General features: G+C 37.0%; 2 protein-coding genes and 1 non-coding gene across 3 annotated transcripts; 1 reads left to right on the top strand and 2 right to left on the bottom strand.

The window, feature by feature from the left end:
* Positions 1 to 1,254: 1,254 nt before the first annotated feature.
* On the bottom strand, positions 1,255 to 3,680 carry LOC136820288 (putative tyrosinase-like protein tyr-3). The gene is made up of 4 exons (XM_067076482.1): positions 3,499 to 3,680; positions 3,135 to 3,278; positions 2,588 to 2,707; positions 1,255 to 2,025 (listed from the first exon to the last, which is right to left on the bottom strand). Exons 1-4 carry the CDS (start codon positions 3,539 to 3,541, stop codon positions 1,736 to 1,738), a joined length of 597 nt encoding a protein of 198 aa, XP_066932583.1. The 5' UTR covers positions 3,542 to 3,680; the 3' UTR covers positions 1,255 to 1,735.
* Positions 3,681 to 13,985: 10,305 nt separating this feature from the next.
* LOC136820313 (uncharacterized) lies at positions 13,986 to 19,008 on the top strand. Its single transcript, XM_067076510.1, has 2 exons — positions 13,986 to 14,145; positions 18,224 to 19,008. The coding sequence occupies exons 1-2, from the start codon at positions 14,034 to 14,036 to the stop codon at positions 19,006 to 19,008; spliced, it is 897 nt and encodes a 298-aa protein (XP_066932611.1). The 5' UTR covers positions 13,986 to 14,033.
* Positions 19,009 to 23,036: 4,028 nt separating this feature from the next.
* LOC136820336 (5S ribosomal RNA) lies at positions 23,037 to 23,155 on the bottom strand. Its single transcript, XR_010848558.1, has one exon. It is a non-coding gene; the product is annotated as a 5S ribosomal RNA (ribosomal RNA).
* Positions 23,156 to 24,676: the final 1,521 nt, after the last annotated feature.

Genomic DNA, 24,676 nt, shown 5'->3' on the forward strand with positions numbered 1-24,676 from the left:
TTATATTATTGCTTATTTATTTAACGAACAGCTTTAGTAGTCGAAGGTTAAAACAAATCAATTTGAAAACTAATTATGATGTTGTTAAATGCGGTTGTGCGCAGGGCAGATAGACGTGAACGGATCTTATTTATCGCTCTGTTATATTATGTTTTAGGACATTGTTCATTTTGATGAAGATCATTGCAGAATATTGTCAATGCATTGATGACGTACCAATGTTGGTCTTTGACGTCATGACACGTTTGTGCGAATATTACTCAAAGTAGGTCAATATCTCCTTCATAGCTTTGCTAAATTAACGAACAGCACAATTCTTGTGTTTTTCTCAGATCAAGACTTCAAAATCAAAAATTTAAGACTTTAAAAGAATCAGAAAACACGAATTACATGTGTTACCAGTCGACTTGTGCATCAATGCCGAAAACGGCGTTGGTCAGCTTTTTGGCACGAAAAGTGATATAATACAGCATTTGTCTGGGAAATTAAACAGTGTTGTATTTTTTTTAAAATTTGATTATGTTATATCCAAGCAGTGATTTACGGGATTAGTAGTTTTATGAATCGGCTTAGGCATCAGCTATATAGTTGTTTTCTACTTGCAAAGCTGTCACTACCACAAAGCAAGGCAGTCCAAGATCTGACTCGTCAAAATCTAGTTGATGTTCTCCGATTCGATTTTCAAGGGGAATTGGATCTTCATCAAAGAAGGGAGCCTATTTAGGAGAATTTCTTGTTGATGGCGACTTTTAATATTATCGAATAACGGAGCGTATTGAATAGTCGAACGTCGAATTCACAGTTAAAGTTTCAACTGTAAGTTTTTACAACAAAACTGCAGGGTGTGGTTCTTATTATTCAATTCACTCATTTAGCCCTCACTTTTTTTTAGATATTCAATTCGCGCGCATGTCAATAAGTGTTGGGCGCAGGCGCTCTACAGACAGTTGGCTTGAAGACCATCGCGGCGAAACACTTGATGCTCGTTGCGCAATGTTTACAAGTTGTGATAATAAACATCAATACAATCAAAAATCACTTCGAATTGAGGCTGAAACCCAAACAATACGTCATGTTAACGCAATTCGATCAAATATTAAAGGTATTCTTAAACTTCAGTTGCTAGCTAGAGTGTGAAAATGGTTGTTAGTTATTGTTATTTGGTTACGCTTCTTCCTTAGATGAATACCTGGGGTATTCAATTATAAACTTCAAATTGAATACTTAGGGACTGAGACGAAATTTTTGCCACAATTAAGTTTTGAAAAAGTTTTTTCTTTACATAGAAAATAAGAGATATAAGAAGAATAAAGCTTCTTTTTAAAGTTTTTGTACAAGAATTATGACAGTTGAAGCAGTGAAAATTATTGAAAATTATTAAAATATAAATGTTATACAAGAATTATATAGTAGTCAAAATGATAATCTGATGGCTTAAGTAAAGATCTTCGGCATGAAAGTCCAAAGTTTTTTGTCCTGGGCGAAACCTCAAAAAACTATTTCTTAAGTTTAGATAGTAAAGGTAAAATTTATTTGAAGAAATAGCAAGGTGTCTAGCTAGACAGAGATTTCAGTAGGCAAAGGATCTCAAATTACCCTCAGATCATCCCTCAAGTTTTATGTAATCTTAAATAAAAGAATTTAATTGTCTAAATAAAAAATAACCCGTTTTTAAGAACTGAAAAAAAAAATGTGAACCTTGATAATATCCAATCTTTGGATTTTATTGTCCACTTTAAAAGTAGTCACAACCAATTTTACATTCGTCAACGGTTGGATAGGTTGGGCAACCTTCTCTTGAGCAATCGACGCATAAATTGAATGTGTACCCATTGACGTTCGGAAAGCAGCCAGATTGCCCGTTGCGCTCACATTTCGTTCGGCAGCTACCGACAGTGACTCCAAGTTGTCGCATTTTACACGCATGCGTACACGAAAACATTTGATTACATCCTTTTTGAAGGCTTGTATCTGATGCGCATGCGAATTCACTGCACGCATTTAAACATCCTGCCAAACGTTTACCTACAAGTGAAATGCAAACATTATGTAATGGTTCGAATGAGATGCAAATGGATCTTGCACCAATCAACGGCATCTTATTATTCATTTAAGCAATCGAATTTTAATCAGTTCTATTAATCAAAGAATCAAAAAGGTAAAATACAGTTTACACAAATAATAATAATAGGCTCGGGTTAACCCAGATATCGGGAATTATCGTTTGGTGATAGTTTAAACCTCAAAAATAGATCTTCATTTGAGTTTTAATGCAGTAAATTGCGCCTTTAAATACTTTCAAAGTAAGGTAATTATAGACCTAGCTATTTAAAACCAAATAAGAGACTCTTCTTTTGACAGCTGAAAATATTTTCAAATTTTGATAAACGCGAGGGGACGCGAAGGTAATTATAGACTAAAATTTAGCTATTTAGAGCAAAATAAGGGACTTTCTTTTGATAGCTGAAAATATAAATAAACGTGAAAGGGGGTCCTTAAAAGGTCCGGGGTGTGGAAGAAATCAAAAAACTATCAAGCGTGGGGCGTTTATTAGGCACACGGGAGGATAAGATGAACGTAGCCTTACCTTCTTGTCCTTGAGCACTGCAGCTTGATGGACACTGCGTACTCATTAATGAAGGATATTTGATGCAATCTCCACGTCTTGCCTTATAACTGCATGACCAATCTTTATCACCGTGAAAGCCTGCCAGAAAAAGAAAAGGATTTATAGAAGTCGGATTTTAACGCCGATAATTTCCAAGCTAATGCAAAAGATAGAGTCTCTCTAAAAGTTGATCCATTGTTTATAACAAACAAATAAAGCTTTCCAGGGCAAAAGAATTTCTTCTTTTCATATTCATCACGTGATTTTTAAGGGTACCTACTGTAACAAACCTAGCTTAAATCAACTGATATCAAGCAAGTCTTCTTGACTTAAAAGTGTAATACTTTGTGGGAACGCTCCTTATGCAGTCGAGTCTCGAACACGGGCGGAAAACAGAAATTTATTTGATTTAAGGAAATTATTGAGTGTATTATGTAATTATGAAGTAAGATTTATAAGGTTAACTGACGGAACAAGAAAACGTGTTCGAGTTAAGGAGAAAGGAAAATTATGTGTATGTACTTACAGACGTCACAGGCGGGAGCACAGCTGACAATCATGTAGACTGGGTTTTCATGGCATTCACCTCCTTTGGCCCGACTATCACAATTATCGTCCGTGTTCTTGCAGTTTAAGTCGTTGCTGATGACCGCCCCACGTGCACTGTGAACTGTAAACAAAATGTCAAGATTCAAAATAAAAAACTTTCCTTCCCAGTGGGACTCAAATGTGATTTTTATTTTGTTACGCTTAAAACTTAACTTAATTTTTGCCTCTGAAACGAAAGTTTTTTTTTTACACCGAAGAAATGCTCATCACCCCAAATTGAGGCACGGGTTTAAAGTTTGGACAATCTTTTGTATTTAAATGTCGAAAAAAATAAATCTTACCTGCTACTACAGCGATGCAAATGAGTGTTGTTAATCCCTTCATTTTGTTTTGTGTGTGTTTTTATGTGTCTCTTGTCTTGTCAGTCAAGTCAGTGGCTTCTTTGGCTTTGCATGACTTCTCAGTGAGTCCTTGCCCTTATTTATACTACATCAGAAAGTTCAGATGTAATTTGCACAATTAACCACTCCCTTATTCGTAAGTGGATAAACTATGTGATCCAGTCTCTTTTGACCATTTTTATGCTTCCTCTTTTCGAAACTGATAGCATGATTTTTTAACTTGCGTAATTTATAGCTACCGTTAATTTCTCGTTTGACTGAGTTTAATTACAGAAAGCTCATTAAAACGAAGGTATCCGATCCTGACAAGTGGTAGAGCTTGATAATAAAATGTATTAGACTAGACACCTGACATTGCAAGCTCTTTACAAGTACAATACTATGGTTGAAAAATAGAAGCTCAAAGTCAGGTCTTAGCCAAAAAGAGCCATGACTTCACATTTATAGGGCAATGACAGTGAACTCTCGGTTAATCGAAGTAAAGGCCGGACTCCACTTTCGCGTGAAATGGGCGACAGTTTTTTTCTTAGCCTTTTTTGCCTGTAGAAAAGATTACGTCATAAAAAAGTTTCGCGCGAAGAAAAAAAGAGTTGAAGGAAGTTCTACTTTTTTCATCCGTTACGTCGATTTCGACCAATGTATTTGCTTCATTTTTCAACCGACCAATGACCTTACAAAAACGTCAAAAGTTTTTCGCTCATGTCGTGCGAAAGTGGAGACCAGCCTTAAATTGACTTTCCCCGTTCAATCCTCTTTTTAAGTGCGTTTTCTTATCCCCGTGGATAAGAGGCTAAATTCCTTTCAGTTATTCGAAGTCTAACAATTTTTTAAGTTAATGTTTGAAATCCCCTTGAAATATTCCAAAGACAACGAGAGGATGAGGCTAAGACCATTGAGTTTCAAGTCCGAAGAGCTAGAGGCGAAACTTTAACACTTCTTAAGGCAAGAGAAATTGAAGCCACTTATTTTCCATCCAAGACGCACATAGAACGCGCCGTAATCATGACGACGGATTGTATGCAGCAGATTTTTTGTTTTGGAGGACTAAATTTTTTGAAATTTTAGCGTTTGTGTAAAACAATGCGTATCACTGTATCTCACTAACATTTTGCCCTTCTGGATGGGAAATAAGTATCGTGGTATTGATACTTTATTTAATACACCAGATATATGGAGTGAATCTGAACTAGACAAAGATAGTGGTCAATATTATATAGAAGCATGTGAAACGTTTTTGCGAAAAGTCTTGAGCGACTCTAGTCCCTTGGACCCTTGGACCCAAAAGTTTAAATGCTTTGAAATGCCGTTAGATAATAAAGTTAGCATCTCTCAAAGACCATGAAGGCTTTAAATTGCATAAATATGAAAAATCTTGATACAGAAAGCTCATTAAAACGCTCATTAAAACACTCATTAAACACATGCACGTCGTTATTAGCTTATCATGATCTGATACAAATGAAGAAAGCATAACAAGCTCATTTACTTCCCACAACCTTTGATACCAATACGATTGACGCTTTATCGTTCTACATCTGCAATTTGAGCTTTACTAAGCTCATTTTACGTTAATCGATACTTCGATTATCAGCTTGATTGAGAGAGGATGACATATGTGAAATTGCGGATGTAGAACGATAAACTCGGTATACATTCACTCACCATCTGGATAAGGTGATAAGGCTATCGCTGTATCTCACTAACATTTTGCCGATTGGTAGTGTGAAGGTTTCGGTCACAGATTTTCACCGCATATGGACTGTGTTCGAATCCCAAGCTCTTCCAATCAGTGTGTTAGAGAAACATGGTGATAGACTCTCTATCTTCAATCACAATTGATGCTCTCTAATCTAACGTTCTACTATTCGATACGTTTCCTTATTCGATGAAAATCCAATTCCCCTTGAATGTCGAATTAAAGAGCGTCAAATGTACTATGGTGTCTACGGGACCATAAAAACCTCAAAAAAGAACCATCCAACCTTGAAAGCTAGTTTGTTCTGGAAGACAAAACCTTGAAAAATGGAGAAAAATTTTGATCGACTTTCTACTACTAGATGCTAAAAGAAGGAATGTTTTATATTTCCTTTCAGGATTACAACAATCACAGACACGAACTACTATGTAAAATAACCAATCTGATGGAGGAAATATTCAATTCGTGTTTATCACAGATACTAACCGCTATTTCTTCGTATTTGTACAGCTACTCACTCATCGACTACAATCCTGTAGAATTGCTAAACTTTCAACTTCCGATTAATCTCCCCTCTTTCGACACGAGCGAAGGCTAGTTTCGTTGAAGATTTTCAAGCCTTTTTAGTACGAAAAAAAGGCTTTGGTTTTTCTTGGATTTGTTGATATTTGTACCCTTACAGTGTATTTCTTCTTTTCCTTTTTTTTGACCTCGCATTGTGTTTCGGAAAAAGACACCCTGTGTGACAACGGTTTTTTTCGGTTAGTGTCGGTTATTTTGCCTTGATAACTCTCCCCCTGGAATTAAAACCACCGATGCCTTCGAAAACCATGCGTAAAATTGTGGTGCAAGTCAAGAAGTTGCGTGAAACCATGGCCGCCATTTTGTCCGAACAACAACTTGAAGTCCTGTTTCGTGACGTCAGAAGAAAATTTAAAGACTGTCTTACGTCGAAGCTAGCGGTTTTGGTGTATCATATGATGGAGGGCCTCAGCACGGGTTCGTATATTTTCACTTGTATTTAATGCTTTATCCATCGTTTAAGAGCAATATGATTTCAAGTGTATGGTCATACAGTAACCATAAATGCCGAGATTCCCCAGTTGGAAGATATTTTTTAATAAAAAAGGCGTGATTAATCGATAAAGAAGGTTTGTTTCAAGGTACATGTCTCTGTTGGAGGGAACAATTAAAAAAAAATCTTGAAAATCATATCATATCAAATTAAAACTTATTGAAAAAAGCGTGTAATCAGATAGATTTAGATCTTTTGTCTGCAGCTTCTTTCCGTTGTTCTGAGCAAAAAATCCAAATAATTTTGTGTTATTCTTATTTTGATCTTTTAAATCAAGATATCACAATTTGAAATCCCTACAATGAGTTTTAGCGCAGATCTTACTTCAAAATTTCACTTTTTCTTGTTTATTGTCAATTGTCAAAAAAGTGTAACTTGAATATCTCGACTTTTGATAAGAATTATACAAAAAGATTCGGAGGTTTTGCTCTGGCACATGAGGGGAATCTACAAAAGATCCGAAACCCTTTACTAGGATCATCTCTGTGACGACTGCGAATCATTGCAAATATCACGGCATTTACATTGCAAATATAAAACTTGATCTTGGTCCCTTTTCGTCCTGATAACTAGGGGTACGTTAAAAGAAGTAATAATGGTTTGACCTTTCATAATTTTTGAACAGCTTGAATTAGGTTTTCAAGATAATATTTTTGGGATTGTAATTTTAATGAAATTCTTTTATTTAGACTGTCTCTAGTCACAGTATTTGTGAACAGATTATTTTTGTTTATTTTTGTGAGGTATAGGCAAATTTAAAGAAATTAAATTATCTACGCAAAGTAGACTCTTTTACAATTACCTTAATTTTTGTGAGGATTATATTTCGCGAATTTTCGCGAATTTCGTCTTTTTCGCGAAATATAATCCCTCGCAAAAATTAAGTTTTTTACACTAAAAATTCTTAAACCGAGTCTCCATTACTCGAATGTTTCTGTAATTCGAATAAATTTTCATTCCTCGTAGCCGTTTGAGTTATGGAGACTCTAATGTACACATAAAATCTCGTAAAACGTTGAAAAAAATTTAAGATTTATTTCTACTGGTACAAGCCTTGACGGTTTCAAATCTGTGTTCTCATCTTTCTTATAAAAAATGTTGCAGCACCGTGGAGTGTAGGTAATATTGAACAGCATAAAAATCTGCCCTTAAAACTCCTTAAAATAAATGATCCCTGAAAAAATGGTACCTTGAAAGGGGAGCTCGGGTCAAACAAAAATTTAGTTAAAGCTAAAAAGGGGAAGTTATGATTTAACAAAAACTATAATATTGTCTTATGTAAATGGGCTAGAATTTTGTTTTCGTGTGGAAAACAATCAACCTAAATTATTCAAATATTGTCTTACGTTATGGGCTGTAACTTTGTTTTCGCGTGCAAAAAAATCAACCTAAATTATTCAAAATGTGGGGTTTGTGGTTAAGAATTTACAGAGTCTTAAGCCGGAATAAATGTTGTTTTTCTATAAGCATAACTTTGATAATCATATGGAGGCTCAGTTTTAAGTACCTGAACAATGGCTCTGTTGTTTAAGAACAATACAATCCCAAAAATGATTGATACGAACATTAAATAGTTAGACACTTGCTTGTTAAAAGAAACATTTATACACCTTTTCGACCGTAGTCGTACGGTCAGGCGCGTGCCACTTAGTAATTAGATTATCCCATTAAACTCGATCCAATCCTTTTTTGACACATTTTTCTATTGTCTATTGTGCAAATAAGGACTGGGACGGTTTTAGTGGGATAAAGCGGACAAAAATGCCCGCGCGGCAATTGGCGGCTACGCTCAAAAAGGTGTATAACAACCAACAGCGTACTCGATTTACTAAAATTCAATGTTTGTGGTGAAGAGTTTCCCCTCCCCTATAGGTCTAAACGAAAACATAAAAAAACATCAACGAAATAAAACATTTGAATATCGAGTTTGTGTTAGAGAGTGAACAAATAAATAATAGTATGATGGTGGTGGTAATTGCTTTTCACGAAAAAGCCAGTTGAAATATCATGTTTCTGCTCGTGTATGAATCTTTAACATCTACTAATTTGAGACGATAAAATATTGTTGAGTTACCCAAAAAAATATTTTTCTACCAGAAATTAAAACTTGAAATATTAAACAATTATTTGACTGTGTGGAGATTTTTTCTTACCATCGAGCTGCCTCGTTGCCTCTTGTTAGATACCTAAATAACTTTCATACTGAGAAATTGAATAAAAAATCAACAAACAGAATCGAACATTTTAATTTTGAAGAAATTATGAAAAGAGAAGAATCAATTTTCCAACAATCTGACAACCATGAAGTTTTTACTAGATACCACGCAGACTGACGGACAAGTCCTGAATTGTCTGATGTTGAAATAATTATCTGGATTAATATCAAAATGTGTAGAGGTCAAGGTTATGATGGCGCTGTTAATGTTTCCGGTTATAAAAATGATGCTGTTTTCTATATCTTCAGACAGGCTTGTATCAAAAGCTCTAATCGTCCATTGTTTTTCTCATAGACTTAAAATCTCTGTTTCAAATGGCTGCAAAAAATAACTTCTGTAAGCACCAGCTGGAAACCGCTATCTTAAGGGAACTTATTTTCGCGGTGCAAGGGTACGAATTTGGCATTTTTTGGGTGTCAACCGCGAAAATAGTTCATGCGAAAATTAGTTTCTTTATGGTACCAAACTTTTTTATTTTTTTTCTCATAATTCTGAGCAAAGACAAAGGTGTTTTAAAAACATTGCGCAATTATTTATGCTTCAAAAATATCGAGGGTGAAATATCTTAGCAATTTTCCGAATCTGAGGGTGAAATTATGGGTCAAGCTGGAGTTTTTACAAGGTTTTCGATGATTCGGTTGATGGTGAATCTTGAGACAAAGGATTTTATTGCTTTTTCTAAAGAACGCGTCATCTCTATTATTTAAAATGACCAATTAGTGAAGTATCTTATAAAAACTGCTTTCTTTTAATCTTTCCCACTCTGAATTCTTGTCAATTCACGAAATCTTAAAGGTTTTATTTTTACATAAGTGTTTCCGTTTCTAATCGCACGATGGGTTATTTTTTCTTATTTGGCACGCCCTCAAAGAGAGCAATTAATCGTTAATTGCATCCTGCAGAGAGCAATTAATCGTTAATCACACTCTCCAATGCGGCGCCAATGTTTACAAAATTGATTCTAATGTTTTTTCTTACATTCTTTTTGCATCGAACGTTTTAATTGCATTCGAAATTTATTTTGTGAGAAAGAAAATCAATAAACAACAATAAAAGAAAGACATAAAGAGAAGAGAAAAATATAAAAGTCTCAGTGTAATTTCTGTAATTTTTTTCCTAACTGGGAAAAAGTAGTGAAAGCTCGTGAAAGCTATTGTGCGATTAGCTCGTAATCACATAATAACTCGTACAATTCGAAAATTGCACTCGTGATTTTTTTGTTTCGAATTTTCCTCGTCCTTTCGGACTCGGAAAATTAATAACAAAAAAATCACTCGTGCAATTATATTCGAATTGCACTCGTCATCATGTGATTACATATACATATCAGACACATTTTTCATATCAGGACAGTGTCTGCTTATTGTTATATTACGCTGATATAAGCAAAAAATGTTTTTCTTTTCCTCTTTCTGACCAATCTTTCTCCACATCCGTGTCAATCCAATGTGAAAAAGCATGTGAATTAAAATCAAAATTGACGAGTAAGCAAACAATATCACTCTTATTAAAAACAAAACCTTTAAGGGTGAGGTAAACGATTCCAACATTTCATCCAACCATAGTATAAGAAAGCCGCGGCTAACCTGAGATCAGATTGTGGTTGTTTTCTGCCCACCACGCTGAAGCTCTAAAGGGATGGGTGAAAACATACAATCTGACGAATATGCAATCTCGAAATCGTAAGGACCGCGTTCGTCTAAAAGGACTGGGGATGACAACAAAGTTGCGCGATTATGTTTATGAATAGGGCGCCGTATCAGTTTTTGACTTTCTGGCGCACAACAAGATTCTTGTTGTAAAATTTTCCGCGGGAGGACTATTTTCCTCAGATGTATAATTTTCAAGTGCCTTTAGAGGTTTACCGTGCACGTAAGAAAATTATGAACATCTGTTATCAGGTTAGCCGCGGCTGGAATGATAACATCTGAATTTCTGTTGTTCTATCTCTGTCGTATTTGATGACTATTTGTTGATCAAGAAATCAGTAATGTAGCATCTTTAATGGTAAATTTTATTGGTTTGTCGTTAATACTTACTTCTCAGTGCGTTTTAGACATTAATGATATGCCCTTGATAATGCACTTGTATTATAAAATCATTGTAAAGGAAAAATCAACACTAAGAAATTTAAACAAGCACAAAATGGCTGGGCTGAAAGAACTCAAAAATTAATGAGGTGCCTCGAAATGCCTTCATAATATTTCAGTGAAATCTTTTTAGAAATCACTGAAAAAGTACGTCAAGATAATACTGTGAAAATTTCAAGCCAGCACCTTCAAAATTTATCATTTAAACTGACAGGAAAGTTGTCATCTTGAATATAGTTCTTATAATTTCGATTTTGGCGAAAAACTATTGTTTCCACAAATAAACCCCTAAAATATGTCCAAAATTAGTTCAAGTGTTCTATTGGGTACAGACTCGAAGATATCTAGCAACAAAAAAAACTTTTTGTGAAGGAAAATAAGAGACAAATTTCAAAAACTATCTACCAATAATAAACTGAGCATCTTGATGTTCTTATAAAGCTCGGAGACAGAGATGGAACAGCAATTAACTGAAAAGACAAGGCGGTACATATTCCAGCCGCGGCTTTCTTATACTATGATCCAACATAGAAATTTAAATGTTGGACAAAAGTCTCAAAGTATAAGGTTTTTTTAACATTTTCTTAACATTTCGATTTTCACTATGATTTTCTTATAATATGTATTATTCTTATAGAAAAAGCCGTGTAAATTCGAGTGGTTTTGGTGGTATTGACGACAGAAAAACATTGATTAAAAATGGAATTGGGTGAGTGAATACTATTTGAGATTTTTTGATATGTTAATTTTTAAGCTTCAATATGTTATTCATATATATTTTTTTCATTTTGAAGAAATAATATTATTTATTTGGGAGTTTAAAAAATTTTTGTTATCGAGTTTAATTTTACGAAAAAGAAGTTAATATTGAATTTTGAAATTCTGCAACAAGATGATTATCACGAATTTTATTCTATTATATTTGAAACTAAACTTGGTTTTTGCATCTGATCAATTTTTCACGATAACGAAACAGGACAAACAACTTCGAGGATTTCATTTATACACAAGAAGAAATCGAAAAGAAGTCGAATGTATTTATGATTGCACGCACGAGCCCAGATGTCAATCCATCAATCATCATACTGAACAAAGGATCTGCCAATTGAATAAAGAAGCCAGTCAACTTTTGAAAGATGAGAAACTTGTTGATGCTGTCGGATGGAGATATTTTGAAAAAAGTGAAAAACCAGAGGTAGGTGCCCTGGGTACTAGGGTTGGTGTATGAGGGGTATGTGCGGACGGGACCTCCGAAAACCGACCCTTAGAGAGACCAAATTTTAGTGAAAAAGTGACCCTTAGAGAGACTTTTTCGAAAAATTTTCTCTGATTTTCAAAAATTTCCTACCCTTAGTGAGACTTCTTTGTAATTTTTTCTCTCAAAATCAAATTTTTTTTCTAAAGATCGTGATTTTTCCCACCCTTAGAGAGACTACTTTGAAATTTCCTGATTTTCGTAACCCTTAGAGAGACTTTGAAAGGTGAAAAACCCGACCCTTACCGTCCGCACATACCCAGCACCTATTTTTGCCTAAGTACCCCCCCCCCCCGGGGGTAAGTGCTTAGCCTAGTAAATCTAACCTATTAAATGCAGCCCTTGCTAAGGGTAATATTGTGCTACACATTTTTTTATAAGAACATAAGGCTTCGATGGCCTCAGAACATTTGTGGACTTTAAAACACCCGATTTCTTAGGAAAATGGACAAAAGTACTCACAAAAAGGCAAAAGTAAGAAAAAAATTTCAAGAAAAATTTCAGGTTTAAAACTCAAGAAACCTTTTAAACGTTCATCAGACTTCTTTTTAATTTGAAAAGAAAGACCGCATGCTAATACAATGGTGGGGAATGACCTGTATGTGCAGACCAGACCTTCGAACACTAAATCTTTTAGGTTTTTAGAGTTTTAATATAAAATGACGAAAAAGTGACCGTTAGAGATAAAGAATTGGTGGAAACGTATCTTTTAGACAGTTCTCCATGGTTATCGCAGGGTGTGAGTACTTTACGCGTACAAACTTTTGCGATGTTCGCTTATTTTGCCCCTTTTCGCGAAGGTTAATGTTTTTGAAAATCCTTAACAAGAAAATTCGAGAAAGTGTATCCTTAAGATGAATTCTTTAAAAAATAGAAAATTTGTAAAACTCGTATTAAATATACAATTTTCAGCATATTTTAGGCCTTAACACATTTTTTATAGTAAAAAAACTTTTTTTTATCAGATCTGATCAGATTCAAGCAACATTGTCATTTTCTTGCCAATTTTCGTTTAGAATTTTTCATTTTTATTAAACGATTCGCGAAAGTTTTTGCTTGCAAAAAATTCGCGAAAGTGAATGTCGTAAAGTTCGCAATTTTTCGACCTCGCGGAAGTTTCTGCTCGCGAAAGTTTGTACACGCCTAGAGTGTAGCGAATCGAAGTTATGGAGGTTATTAGGAGAGACAAATTTAGTTCATTGTTCTACGGGAAGACCTTCAGGACAATTACTGGTCGATCAGTGTATTAAAAATAAAGTGCTTAAAATCTAGGGTCGGAAAAACAAGATCTAAAAAATCTCTGACGTTTTGAACCAGTAGACTTTTCCCTCTTTATGGATGAGCGACTTTCAAATCATGCCATTTCCATCGTGTATCTTTTTTGACAAAAAAATAACCACGATATTATTTTTTATATATTCTTTTAGGCTTTAGTGCGTCCTGTCACATTCAAAAAAGAATTTGAATACAATGAAGGTAGGCCAATAAGCATAGCTTATGCCGAGGGGCAAATCACTAAAATAAATATCATACACAATTTTATAAATCAAAAATAAATCATAAATCAAATATAAATTATAAATCTCGTACACCATTTTTCGAGTGATTTGCCCCTTGGCTTATGCTTATTGTATGCTTATGAATCATGCTTATGATTCACCCCGAGCCAAGTTTTTAAAGAAATTTCAGAAATTTTGTAAAAATTTGTACAGATTTTGAGAGCAGTGGAATGTAGCTAGCCGTGAAACGTCTTTTTTATACTTGATCTCTACCAAACCTTTTTAAGCATATAGAAACGACAACTTGAAGCAAATTATTTCAGGCTGACATATATGCTCACGTTATGCTTAGGAATTCTGCAAATCTGAGCCTTCGTATGCTTATAAGCGTTATGCTTATAAAAACATTTTAGATCGGATCTCGAAAAGAAAATCATTTATCGAATTTTGTATTTTAATTGTTTTTTTTAAATCAGCTCATGGAGAGCGTCATTTTGGTATATCAAACTCAGGGGGTGTGAATTGTGGAAGGTAGCGGCAAGGCACTATAAGACTGAAATTTACACTAGTGCCCATTTTTAGATTTAAAGAAGAAGAAGCTATTCAACATTATACCATCAACCCAAGAAGCATGGTCATTATCCATGGAGATTGAACCACTGACTATTCTTGATGATCAATATTACAGCATTATTCAATTATCAGGCACAGATAATGAGACTAATCCTGCTGACATTGCAATCTACCAACAACAAGGTTAGTCGGGTTAATAGCATTTCTCAATCAAGAAAAACTGAAGCCGTAAGATTTGCGTTTTAGAGTAAGTTTTAGACAGTATATTTTTCGAGATTTTGCGATGGGTTTCAGACCACGTTTACACGCTACAGTTCTGCTTTGCTCCGAAACGAAATGAAACCATTCTATTGGTTAAATTCAAATCTTAGTCACCTCTAACCAATAGAATGGTTTGTTTCGTTACGTTTTGGAGCGAAACGGAACCGTAGTATGTGAGCATGATCTCACAATCAATCTTGCAAGCTGTTTGACAACCCCGTGGATCACGCGCTTTGAATGGGAAATTAATGGCTTCATTCCGTTCCAGATGGTTTGAAATCTAGCCCCTTCAGAGCTTTTGAATCATCAACCAATATCCACAAAGTAAATTGAAAATATTTCGAAATAGCCTGAACGTATTATCACGTCTTCTTATTTAGAATAGGTATCGCAAATATCACATGCTAAGTTTGCTTTGAAAGTTAGCCTGTGACGTTAAAAACATTGTGATTGTACAGTAAATTTTTTTGTAAAGTTATTGGCCAAATTTCCCAGTTGGACTGTGAAAGTAATACCTTGAAAAAAAAATTTAAGGTGGATACCCTGAGTGAACTGTCAAAATCTGTCTTCACTTCAAAAGAAATTACATTTCTAATTCTCAATCGGGTGAGTTAAGTCTAGTTTCTTTACTATCACAGAATCGCTAATTTAAGATCAAAAGCACCCATTTTCGGGGATTTTTGATTGACCTGTACCATAGTGGTATACAAAGAAACAGGAGTTGAATGTGTCGGTAATTGGGTCGTTAAAGTCTTTTGATTTCTTTTATAAAATGTATCAAAAGAAATTCTAAGCACGCCCGATGAAATAAGACTTTTTAGTAGAACTTAAGTCTGCTCTGAACATTCTAATAATCAGTATTGAAGATTCTAGCCTTTTAATATACGAAAATTGATAAAACTTCGTCCACGAAACAAGTTTATGTTCCATTTCGTTATCCGTTCAATTTTGTTTTGAAGAAATATTTTCTCAAGCCAGAAAATGAAAAGTTCTTTATAAGCACACACGATTTCAGACTCAATTTGTAGACATAAAGTCGATAGAGAATTTTGGAGGAAAGTATCATCAAGCAATAGAGTTCACCTTAAAGAAAACATTGATCGAAAAATCTTATCATTTAATGAAGGATTGCCAAGTTTACAGGCTTTTTTTTGGTCCAAATATTTTCTTACATTGATGTCAGAAACAATGAATCTCGTCTCCCTAATTTCTAAAGCTTCAACGAGTCAATAAGATTTAAAACAATGGATAAGAAGAGCTCATTAAAAATGCACGATATATTTTTTTGATCGTAGGGCGAGCTTGGTTACAATAGCATACCTACCTACCTGGGTCGGGCGCCAGCCCGGACCCCATGAATTCTTCTTTTACAGCCTTCTCTATCCATCATTGCCGTTTGAATCTCGTTTTCATTCTCACACCCAGTGTCACTTAACAATGTATCAATTAATGTCGTCTTGCGCTTTCCTCTTTTTGATCTACCTCGTGTTGGGTTCCAAAGCACAAATTTTGAGGATTCTTCTTCATTATGGTGAACACAATGACCTGCGTCTTTCTCTTATGTTTTATTTTTGATGAGAGCTTGGGTAATGTGCCGTAATTAATAGAATAGCATACTTCTCCTGTTTCTTTATACCTCCATGTTATAACCTTATGAATCGTAAAAAAGTAACTTTAAAAGGTGTACTGTCAAACTTGGACCTTTAGCATCTTATTAATATAATAATGATTTTAGATTTTGATGACGTCAGAAAAAAACGGAAAAAAAGCTGACTTAAGCTGACGTCATCAATTTGCCAAATATTTTTTAAATTTGATTAGGATTGGCGATTTTACGATTCATGACGTCATCATATTTGATTTTTTTTTTCATAACTTGATTCATAAACTCCAAGGCATAGAGTAAACTTTTGATTCCTAAGTGGACCTTAGAATATGGACGCTATCATTTATGAAAAATTCAGTTAGTGATAATGTGAACGCTTTCACAGGCTTTACAATGGTGCAAGTTGTTATAGATAATTTTTACATCCCTTTGTCACAGACCTGCTTGAACCCAAATCCCTCTGGCAAGTTTATCAAAAATTACGTCCTAGATGAAAAGATACTCTGGAATTTCAGCCCACATTGAAATTGCCTTTAATTTTGTCCCACTAGAAAATTAAAATGTAAATAATGTAACTAAATAGACGATATTGGATTTAGATAAATGCAATGCATTCTGGTTTATAGGGACTCTCAAAGGAAATATAATAGATCAATTATAATAGATTATAATTCCTAATTCTTATATCAGTAGAATTTCTATCCCCATTGAGATTTCAATAGACCTGTATTTTTATCCCCACTGAGGAAAAAAGTTCTACCGGGGTTGTGAGACAAGTGCGTTTTGCTTTCTGAAGAATTCAGCCTAGGCTCGCAAAAACAAGCAATTAATTTCCTTGCTTAAAATGAAAATACCGGTTTTGAAAGCTTTATCAGTAATATTTTAAGAATCCTCAAGTCAAATTCTTTTTTTGTATTTTTTAAAACTTTCTGCTTGTGAAACATTCTGCCGAAATTTGTACCACCGCACTTGCAGATCCTTGAGTGATGCGGTTCTTTTCGTTTTTGCCATTACTGACACGATCTAGTTATGATGATAATATCTTCCAATGGGGTCAAGTCTAGCGTGTCTAGGGCATCATTTGTGATATGATCATCAACTAAAGTAAGTATAATAGGTGCTGCAATACAGGGTGTCCCGAAAAAAAGTATCGAGTTAGAACATGATTCTGAGTAGAAAGATGTTTAACAAAATGTAAAAAAGTATACACCAATTACAATAAATACACCAACAGTCATTGCGATTAAAAATAATTAACTTTCTTTACAATTTTCGTGGCGTTAAAGTTATTGAGAATTGTTTTTTGTAAAAGTTATTCATAAAAGGTGTCTCACAACAATTAATATGACACAGAGAAACTTTGATAAACATTACAAATTTAGTGAAACACGCACAAGAACTTTTATTCTATAGCACAGGGAGTAAGGACCTTTCTCGCAATTCTATTTCATAATACTGTGCATGCGTATTTTTTCAACCGGTAGTGGATAGTAAATGGCTAGAACCAAGTCAAATAATCCGGGAGGGGTCGACTCACTTATTCGGTCGGGGTTGTGGACGGCCAAATCCATTTTTTGATTAGACGGGAATGTGACGTTCTTTAGTGACGTATTGTAACGTTCTTTAGTGACGTATCTCTCGCTTATTGAGTCACTACCAGTTAGGGTCAGGGTTGGACTCGAGAGTCACAACTGAGTGCCCTGGACCCATTTAGAGTCACTTTAGGGTCAATTGGACCCACTGACAAAATTGAAAAACTTCGTTTTTGTAAGATTTTAGATTGCTGCGAATAAGGTCCTTTCTTCCCCTCATAGAAGTGGGGTATGACTTTTTTTCGGGACACCCTGTACTTGCAGATCCTTTGGTAATGTGGTTCTATCAGGATCCGTTCGAAAACTACAAACCCAGCTGGCACACAACGGTGTTTCAATGTTTATCTAACGTTATATGGACGTTGTGAATGTTAGAAAAACGTTGAAACAACGTTGTGTGCCAGCTGGGAACGCAAACAAACCTGCAATAAAACTGAAATTCGAAAAGAAAAAGCGGATTAACTTTCGCCAGATCTTATACACTTTTTCGACCGTAGTCGCGTTGTCAGGCGCGTGCCACTTTATTATTTAAATACCCCCTTCGATCCAATCCCTTTTTTACACCTTTTTCTATTGTCTATAGGTGCGAGAAAAAAAACTGAAACGGGTTTTGGTGGCAATTGGCGGTTACGGTCAAAAAGTTGTATTTAGTGAGCCAAGAAAGTTGCGAAATTTTCCGGGTTTGTTTTTCTCGCGAATAGAAATCTGCAAATATGGATTTAATTTCGCGAGTCAGTCAAAAATCAGTATGAAACGGTCATTAAAATTAATCTAATTCAAGTATAATTTTTTACATTTACAGATTGGCTTGTTTTCGAATTTCCATTGAACAATAAAAGCAAAGAGGTCTTTACAACAGCTCCTTCTTTGATCATCGGACAGGAAATCGACATCAAAATGGAACAAAAACGCGAAATGGATTGCGGTTTTGGCAAATGCGCATGGAAGCTCAAAATATACATTAATGGTGTGGTAATGTATGAAAAAGAAGCATCTATTCGTAAAACCTATACAAACGTCAAATGTTATTTGGGTGGGCCATCAAATCAGGCAGCACCTGTTACTGTCCGAGAGTTAACATACCAGGCTGAAGACAACATAATTAATGTCAAAGCTTCGCAAATAATTGGTAAAATACCTTTTTGGCCAACTTTCACTGCTTATGTAAGATTCCAAATTATGAAAACAGACAACACTTTGTATCCTGAAAGACGCAACATTTTGAATATCAAATATGATGGCTCCCGTGATAATTTGCCTGATATTACACTGAATGAGGAGGGAAACCAATCTCCTCATTCCATCAAAATTTCAACTCGAACCCCTTCACACGCAAATTATGGAATTACTGATCCTGTACTGACCATCGGTCAATTTCACGACGTGATGATAGAATATGAGCAGTCTCCTACAAATTTCAGATGCGTAGTTTATTTTGACTATTTCTATTATGTTGATTACAACCCTCGCGTGTTTTCGGGGTCTTTTGATGGAGTTCAGGGACCATGGAACATATATGCAGGCACTGGAACGGTACCTGAAAATATCGTTATCAAAAATTTTGAATTCGGTAAGAATGACAAATAGGTCACTTTTATTCATTTTCTTTTCTTATTCTTTATTTTTAACTGCTTTTTACTTACTGGACCAATGGTTTGCAAAATTTAAAAAAATTCATTGCGGGATCGCAATTTAACAGCTGAACAAAAAAAGTATTTTTTTTTAAATCAGAGGAAACTGCTTTCTGGCAGATTTCCACTCTTGAAAATTTTACTACAGAATTTCAAAAGTATATTAAATTCTGAATAGTGCAAATAAGAGTCTAGTCCGAAGAGATCGGCTGTCTGTAAATATTAAACATCGCTCGTGACCATATAAAAACTACTCTTGTCTCTTAAGTAGACGGTGGGGTCTAATAAGCGGGGGGGGGGGAATTTGAAAACAGAATTTATTTTAACTGATATCAATTTCAACAAAAGAAAATTTAACAAATGAACACGTAAAATAAGAACCAATAATAACGAAAAGGAAAATTTTAACAAGTTTAAGATCTGTCTACACTGTAATAAAATATTGAATTATTCGAATTTAATTAGCAAGGGGATGGTTCTCTTTTCACAATTAGGGGGGGGGCGTCTCTTCGGGAGACAAGAGTAAATCTTGTTATATCGTATCAACTACTTTACCATTAGCAATGCTTTCGCAGCACTTATCCAAGTAGTTCAGGAGTTGATTAACTGTTGATCGGTGACTGATGAAGCCGTATTGTTTATTTGACAATAGGTTTTGATCTTGATCATATGCCTCCTAAGAAATGATTCCATCAATTTACAAACAACTGATGTCAGGCTGACTGGTCTATTTTGAACACCCTTGTTCTTCTAAATTGGCGAAACGTAAGCCATCTTTCATTCTTTCATTATGATCGCCAAAGGCTCGGCTACGTGGTCGACCAATTCTACCAACATTATGGGATGAATTTCATCTGGACCAAAGGATTTGTTGGTGTCAATCAGTTTTATCTGTCTCTTCATCATCTCCTCGGTGACGAGTAGATCACTAATCTTCTTTTCTGTTCGTGCAGGGAAATCTGGTGAATCCCTCTGGCTCATCAGTAAAGTCACTAAAAAACTGCTTTTGCAAGATGTTTGCCTTCTCGTGGTCGTCATGTTTATAAGTCGATTTATCGTCAGGGTTCTGAAGAAGTGTCGAAACTCCACTTGTTGATTTGAGTTTACTTCTTACGTGAGACCAAAAGATCTTGGGTTTCTCTTTGGATTTGTCACGGATACTCTTCTCGTACTCGATGTGCCTTCACCATCATTCGATTTACTCTATTCCTTGTGAGTACATAGTTGGTGTGGTGACGATCTCGGTATAGAGGTGAAGATCTTAACCACCTTCTATTCAGCAATTTCTTTCTCTTGATTTCATCTCGCAGGTCCTTTTTGATAGGGATTTTGCCTTTATTCAAAAGCTGTTACCTACTTCTTTCAGTGGTACAAACCTATTTCTGAGGTCGAGTATAGCTTCTTTGAAAGTTTTTCCATAGATCATCCACTGATGTTTCCACGAATGCTTTCTTGAAACTTTGATTCCAGTCTCTTAAGCTAAGATCGTTATTCATCGATTGGAAATTAGCCGATGCAAAGATATATCTTGTCTGTACACTTTTGGGGTCAGTGTAACAAGCAAATTTGAACGCTAACGAGCTATGATCAATTTTACCAAGTGGACTTAAGTAATCTAGATTCACTATTTGATTTTCTTCCCCTGTCAATATCAGGTCCATTAGAGATGGGTCATCTGTTCAACGACATCGAGTTGGCTCGTCAACGTGTTGATGAAGATATGCATCTCTCAAAGCATCTAAAAACTTTTCTTCTTTACTATCTTCTTTGAGTGGGGTTGTCCAATTTTCCCAATTTATCGTTGGGAAGTTAAAGTCTCCTAGAAAACATTTGTGGGAATACTTGTTGTTCAGTGCAATAGATTTGATCAGACAGTTCAGGTTGCTGTTATTTTCGTTTGATGATGTAGAACTGCTTGGACTTCGGTAGATGCACGTGATAACAAGCAAATCTTTTCCAGATAATTGTACTTCAATCATGCATACTTCGTTGAAGGTGATTGGAGGTTTGACATCGGCTACTAAATGTTTTATCGAGGTGTGAACAAGTATGATAACGCCACGCCCTTGATCTGTGTCTAAGTTAACTTGACTAGCAATTTTATAATCATCGAATTCGTATTCACGTAATTCCCTCAACGTACCTACTTTTGTCTTCGCAGATAGCGACGATGTGAGGCTTTTCCTCGTGGGCCATGGACTGTAATTCCTTCATTTTAAATGAAGTCGACTGATTGGGATTTGCATACAGAACTTTCATATCTTTGATTATTTTTTTTCTTTTTGAGCAAAGTTGGCTCCTGTTGGTCGATGATATTTGTCTCCGTTAGGTTGTTCGAGAAGGAGACATTCTTCATTTTTGGTGACTGGTTGATGGTTGACGGTTTTCTGAGTGGTACCTTCTTGACAGTGAAGCCGTTTTTTGAATCACCTCGGATGCGATATATTTCTTTTCATCGTTTTTCGGTTTCATTCAGTTCTTTAGCTTCAATAGACAGTAGGCGCAATTTCTTACGCATTTCAGGTGTAAGATCTTCAGTAACGCTCACTCCAGAAAACTTTTCATTCCCTTTCAGAGCTGGTAAATTTCCAAGAAGATTGAATTTCTCGTCTTCGTTCAAGAGGCAGATCAGAATGGGACGCTTCTTATCGTTCGAGGTCTTACCAAAACGGGAAATATGCTTAATGGTAACGTTTGAATGGGTTGTTTTAATGAGATCCTCAACCCAGCTCCTGTCCGTGTTGCCATCTTGTTCTGGTACTCCATGAACAATAATGTTCGAAGCACACTTCTGTTTGTTCGTTTCCTCGGCTTCTTCTTCCCGCAGAGCTTCTTTAATCACCTCTTTGATCGAAGTATTGGGCTCGTCCTGTGAAGGGTCTTTCACCACATCAGCATATGACTGCTTTACCTCCGCCATCTGGTTTTCAACAATCAAGAATGTCGCTTTGATTTCATCAATAATTGACGCTTTCATGGTTGCACCAAGTTCGGTGATTTTCTCATGGATTTTATCGTTCATTTCTTCGACAGTACATCTCTCGATTCTTAAAAAAGTCTATCAAAGTCCAGACCGACTTAAGGCAAAATCATCGGGCGCTGTCTCTTCAATTTTAGTGCTACGTCTTAGATATTTCGCAGACTTGTTTTCCATTTAATAGAAATGCCTCGCGGAGAGTTTGACCGGCTGAAAACGCCGTACAGCCCGGCAATCGTACTTAAAGGAAGGTCCTGCAGCGCACCTTTCGTGGCCCGTAACCCGGTGACCGGTGACGGTGGAGTGATGAAATTTGGCATGCTTTCCCCCTTCGATATGCTTAACGTCTTTAAAAAGTTTCAAGCCGTGAGACCCACCCAGTTCGGCGCTAGATTCCGAAAAAATAGGTCCGAAGTCCTGAAAAGTTGACGGAATCTACACCCAAAAAACATGAAATATCAAAACCTCAGTGCGTGAACCCAACGCCTTATACCACTGGGCCAACTTCAAGCCGTGCGCTGGCGAAATTTCTCAAGGGTGTCATTCCTTTGCTAGCTTGACTTGGGCCACAGCTCATTAGGGACCCCTCAGAGTATATTTTGGACTTGGCTGAAGTTGTACGTCACCACCAAGTGGTTCACGAGTTGTAGAAACGTCTCACTGCTTTCCATCACATCGGGGACTCCGAGCTGGTCTGGTACGAGTTCTGACCCTCCCTCTACAGCCTTTCCGTGAACTTTTCATGACTTCAGACCACTTTTTTTAGAATCTACAACAAAAAAAAACAAAAAACCGGATCGGATTCGATCAGGGGATCCCCAGTGCGTGAACTTTGGACCACTGGGCTAACTGCTGACCGAGCGTTGGGGAATGAGGGCTTGTTAATGAGCTCTAAAGGGCCCTTAGAACATTCTTGAGGCTTGGCTAAAGGTGCAAAAGTAAATCAGCACCACCCAAAAGCATAGCATAGCATTACTAGCATCCCTAGAAGAAAAACCTCCACCTCCAATCCACACCACCGGGAGTTCCCAGGCGGTCCCCCATCCAAGTAATATCCCGGCCCGACGATGCTTAACTTCCGTGATCTGACGAGAACAGGTGTTTTCATCGTGGTATGGACGTGGAGCATGCCTGGTTATTTATACCTTGCTCAGAGCCGATTAAGCAGTCAGGCAAAGTTCTCTGGTGGGACCGATTGAGGCCTCTTAAGCCCTCCACAGCCATCCCCCCGTAGCCCTTCGGACCCCTTTGGATACCCTCTGCTTTGCTCTCCCTCAAAGCCAGCACCCTCCGTCAGTTCTCCAAAGCCTTTAAAAGGCTTGGAAAGGCTTGAAAATTGGTCAAAATGGGGAAAAATGACTTCCTTTGGGTACCAGCGCGGACGGCCCCTGGGGTCCCAGTCGTGGTTTCGGGGGGTCCAATCGGTGTCCACTGGTCAAGGGAGATTTGAGGGTACACGCCTATACCAGTGAGGGTCCTTCGAAAATCCTCAAAATGTCGTCAAAAGCCGGCAAAATTGCCAAAAATTACCTCCTTCGGGTACCAGCCCCGGCGGGACCAATTGAGGCCTCTACAGCCCCCACAACCTACCACATCCCTTCGAACCCCTTCAGACCACTTTGGATATCCTCTGCCTTACTTTCCCTCAAAGCCAGCACCCTCTATCAGTCATCTGAAGCCTATAAAAGGCTTACAAAGGCGGAAAGGTTTGAAAATTGGTCAAAATTGGAAAAAAAATGACCTTCTTTGGGTACCACCGCGGACGGCCCCTGGGGGTCCCGGCTGGTGTGCTGGGAGATCCAATCGGTGCTAATTGGTCAGGGGGATGTGAGAGTACACGCCTGCACCGTTGGGGGTCCTTTAAAGTTCTTCAAAGTGCCATCAAAAGCCGGCAAAAATTACCAAAAATGACCTCCTCAATTGAGGGTGCTACACCCCTATCTCACCAGGAAAAATCGCCGGTGAGACCAATTGAGACCTCTACAGCCCTCCACAGCCCTCATAGTCCTTCGGACCCCTTCGGATACCCTCTGCCTTACTCTCCCTCAAAGCCAGCTCCCTCCATCAGTGCTCTGAAGCCTTTAAAAGGCTTGGAAAGGCTTGAAAATTGGCGAAAATTTACCTTCTTTGGGTACCACCGTGGACAGCCCCTGGAGGACCCGGCTGTGTTGTTCCGGGGAGTTTGATCGGTTTCCACTGGTCAGGGAGGATGTGAGGGTACACGCCTTCACCAGTGGGGGTCCTCCAAACTTCCTCAAAGCGTCGTCAAAAGCCGATAAAAATTTGAAAATTGGCAAAAATTGGTCAAAATTGGGAAAAATGACCTCATTAGGGTACCACTGTGGCCGCCCCTTGGGGTCCCGGCCAGGGTTCTGGGAAGTCCGATCGAATCCTACTGGTCAAGGGTATGAGAGGGTACACGCCTGCACCAGTCGGGGTGCTTCAAAGTTCCTCAAAGTGTCGTCAAAGGCCGGCGAAAAATTGTCAAAAATGACCTCCTTTGGGTACTACCCCCGGTCAGACCAATTAAGGCCTCCACAAGCCCCCACAGCCTACCACAGCACTTCGGACCCATTCTGATACCCTCTCCCTTACTCTCCCTCATGGCCAGTCACCCTCCATCAGTCATCCTAAGCCTTTAAAAGGC

This window comes from Clytia hemisphaerica, unplaced genomic scaffold, assembly GCF_902728285.1.
Source record: "Clytia hemisphaerica strain Z4C2 unplaced genomic scaffold, Clytia hemisphaerica genome assembly, whole genome shotgun sequence".
Taxonomy (NCBI): Eukaryota; Metazoa; Cnidaria; class Hydrozoa; order Leptothecata; family Clytiidae; genus Clytia; species Clytia hemisphaerica.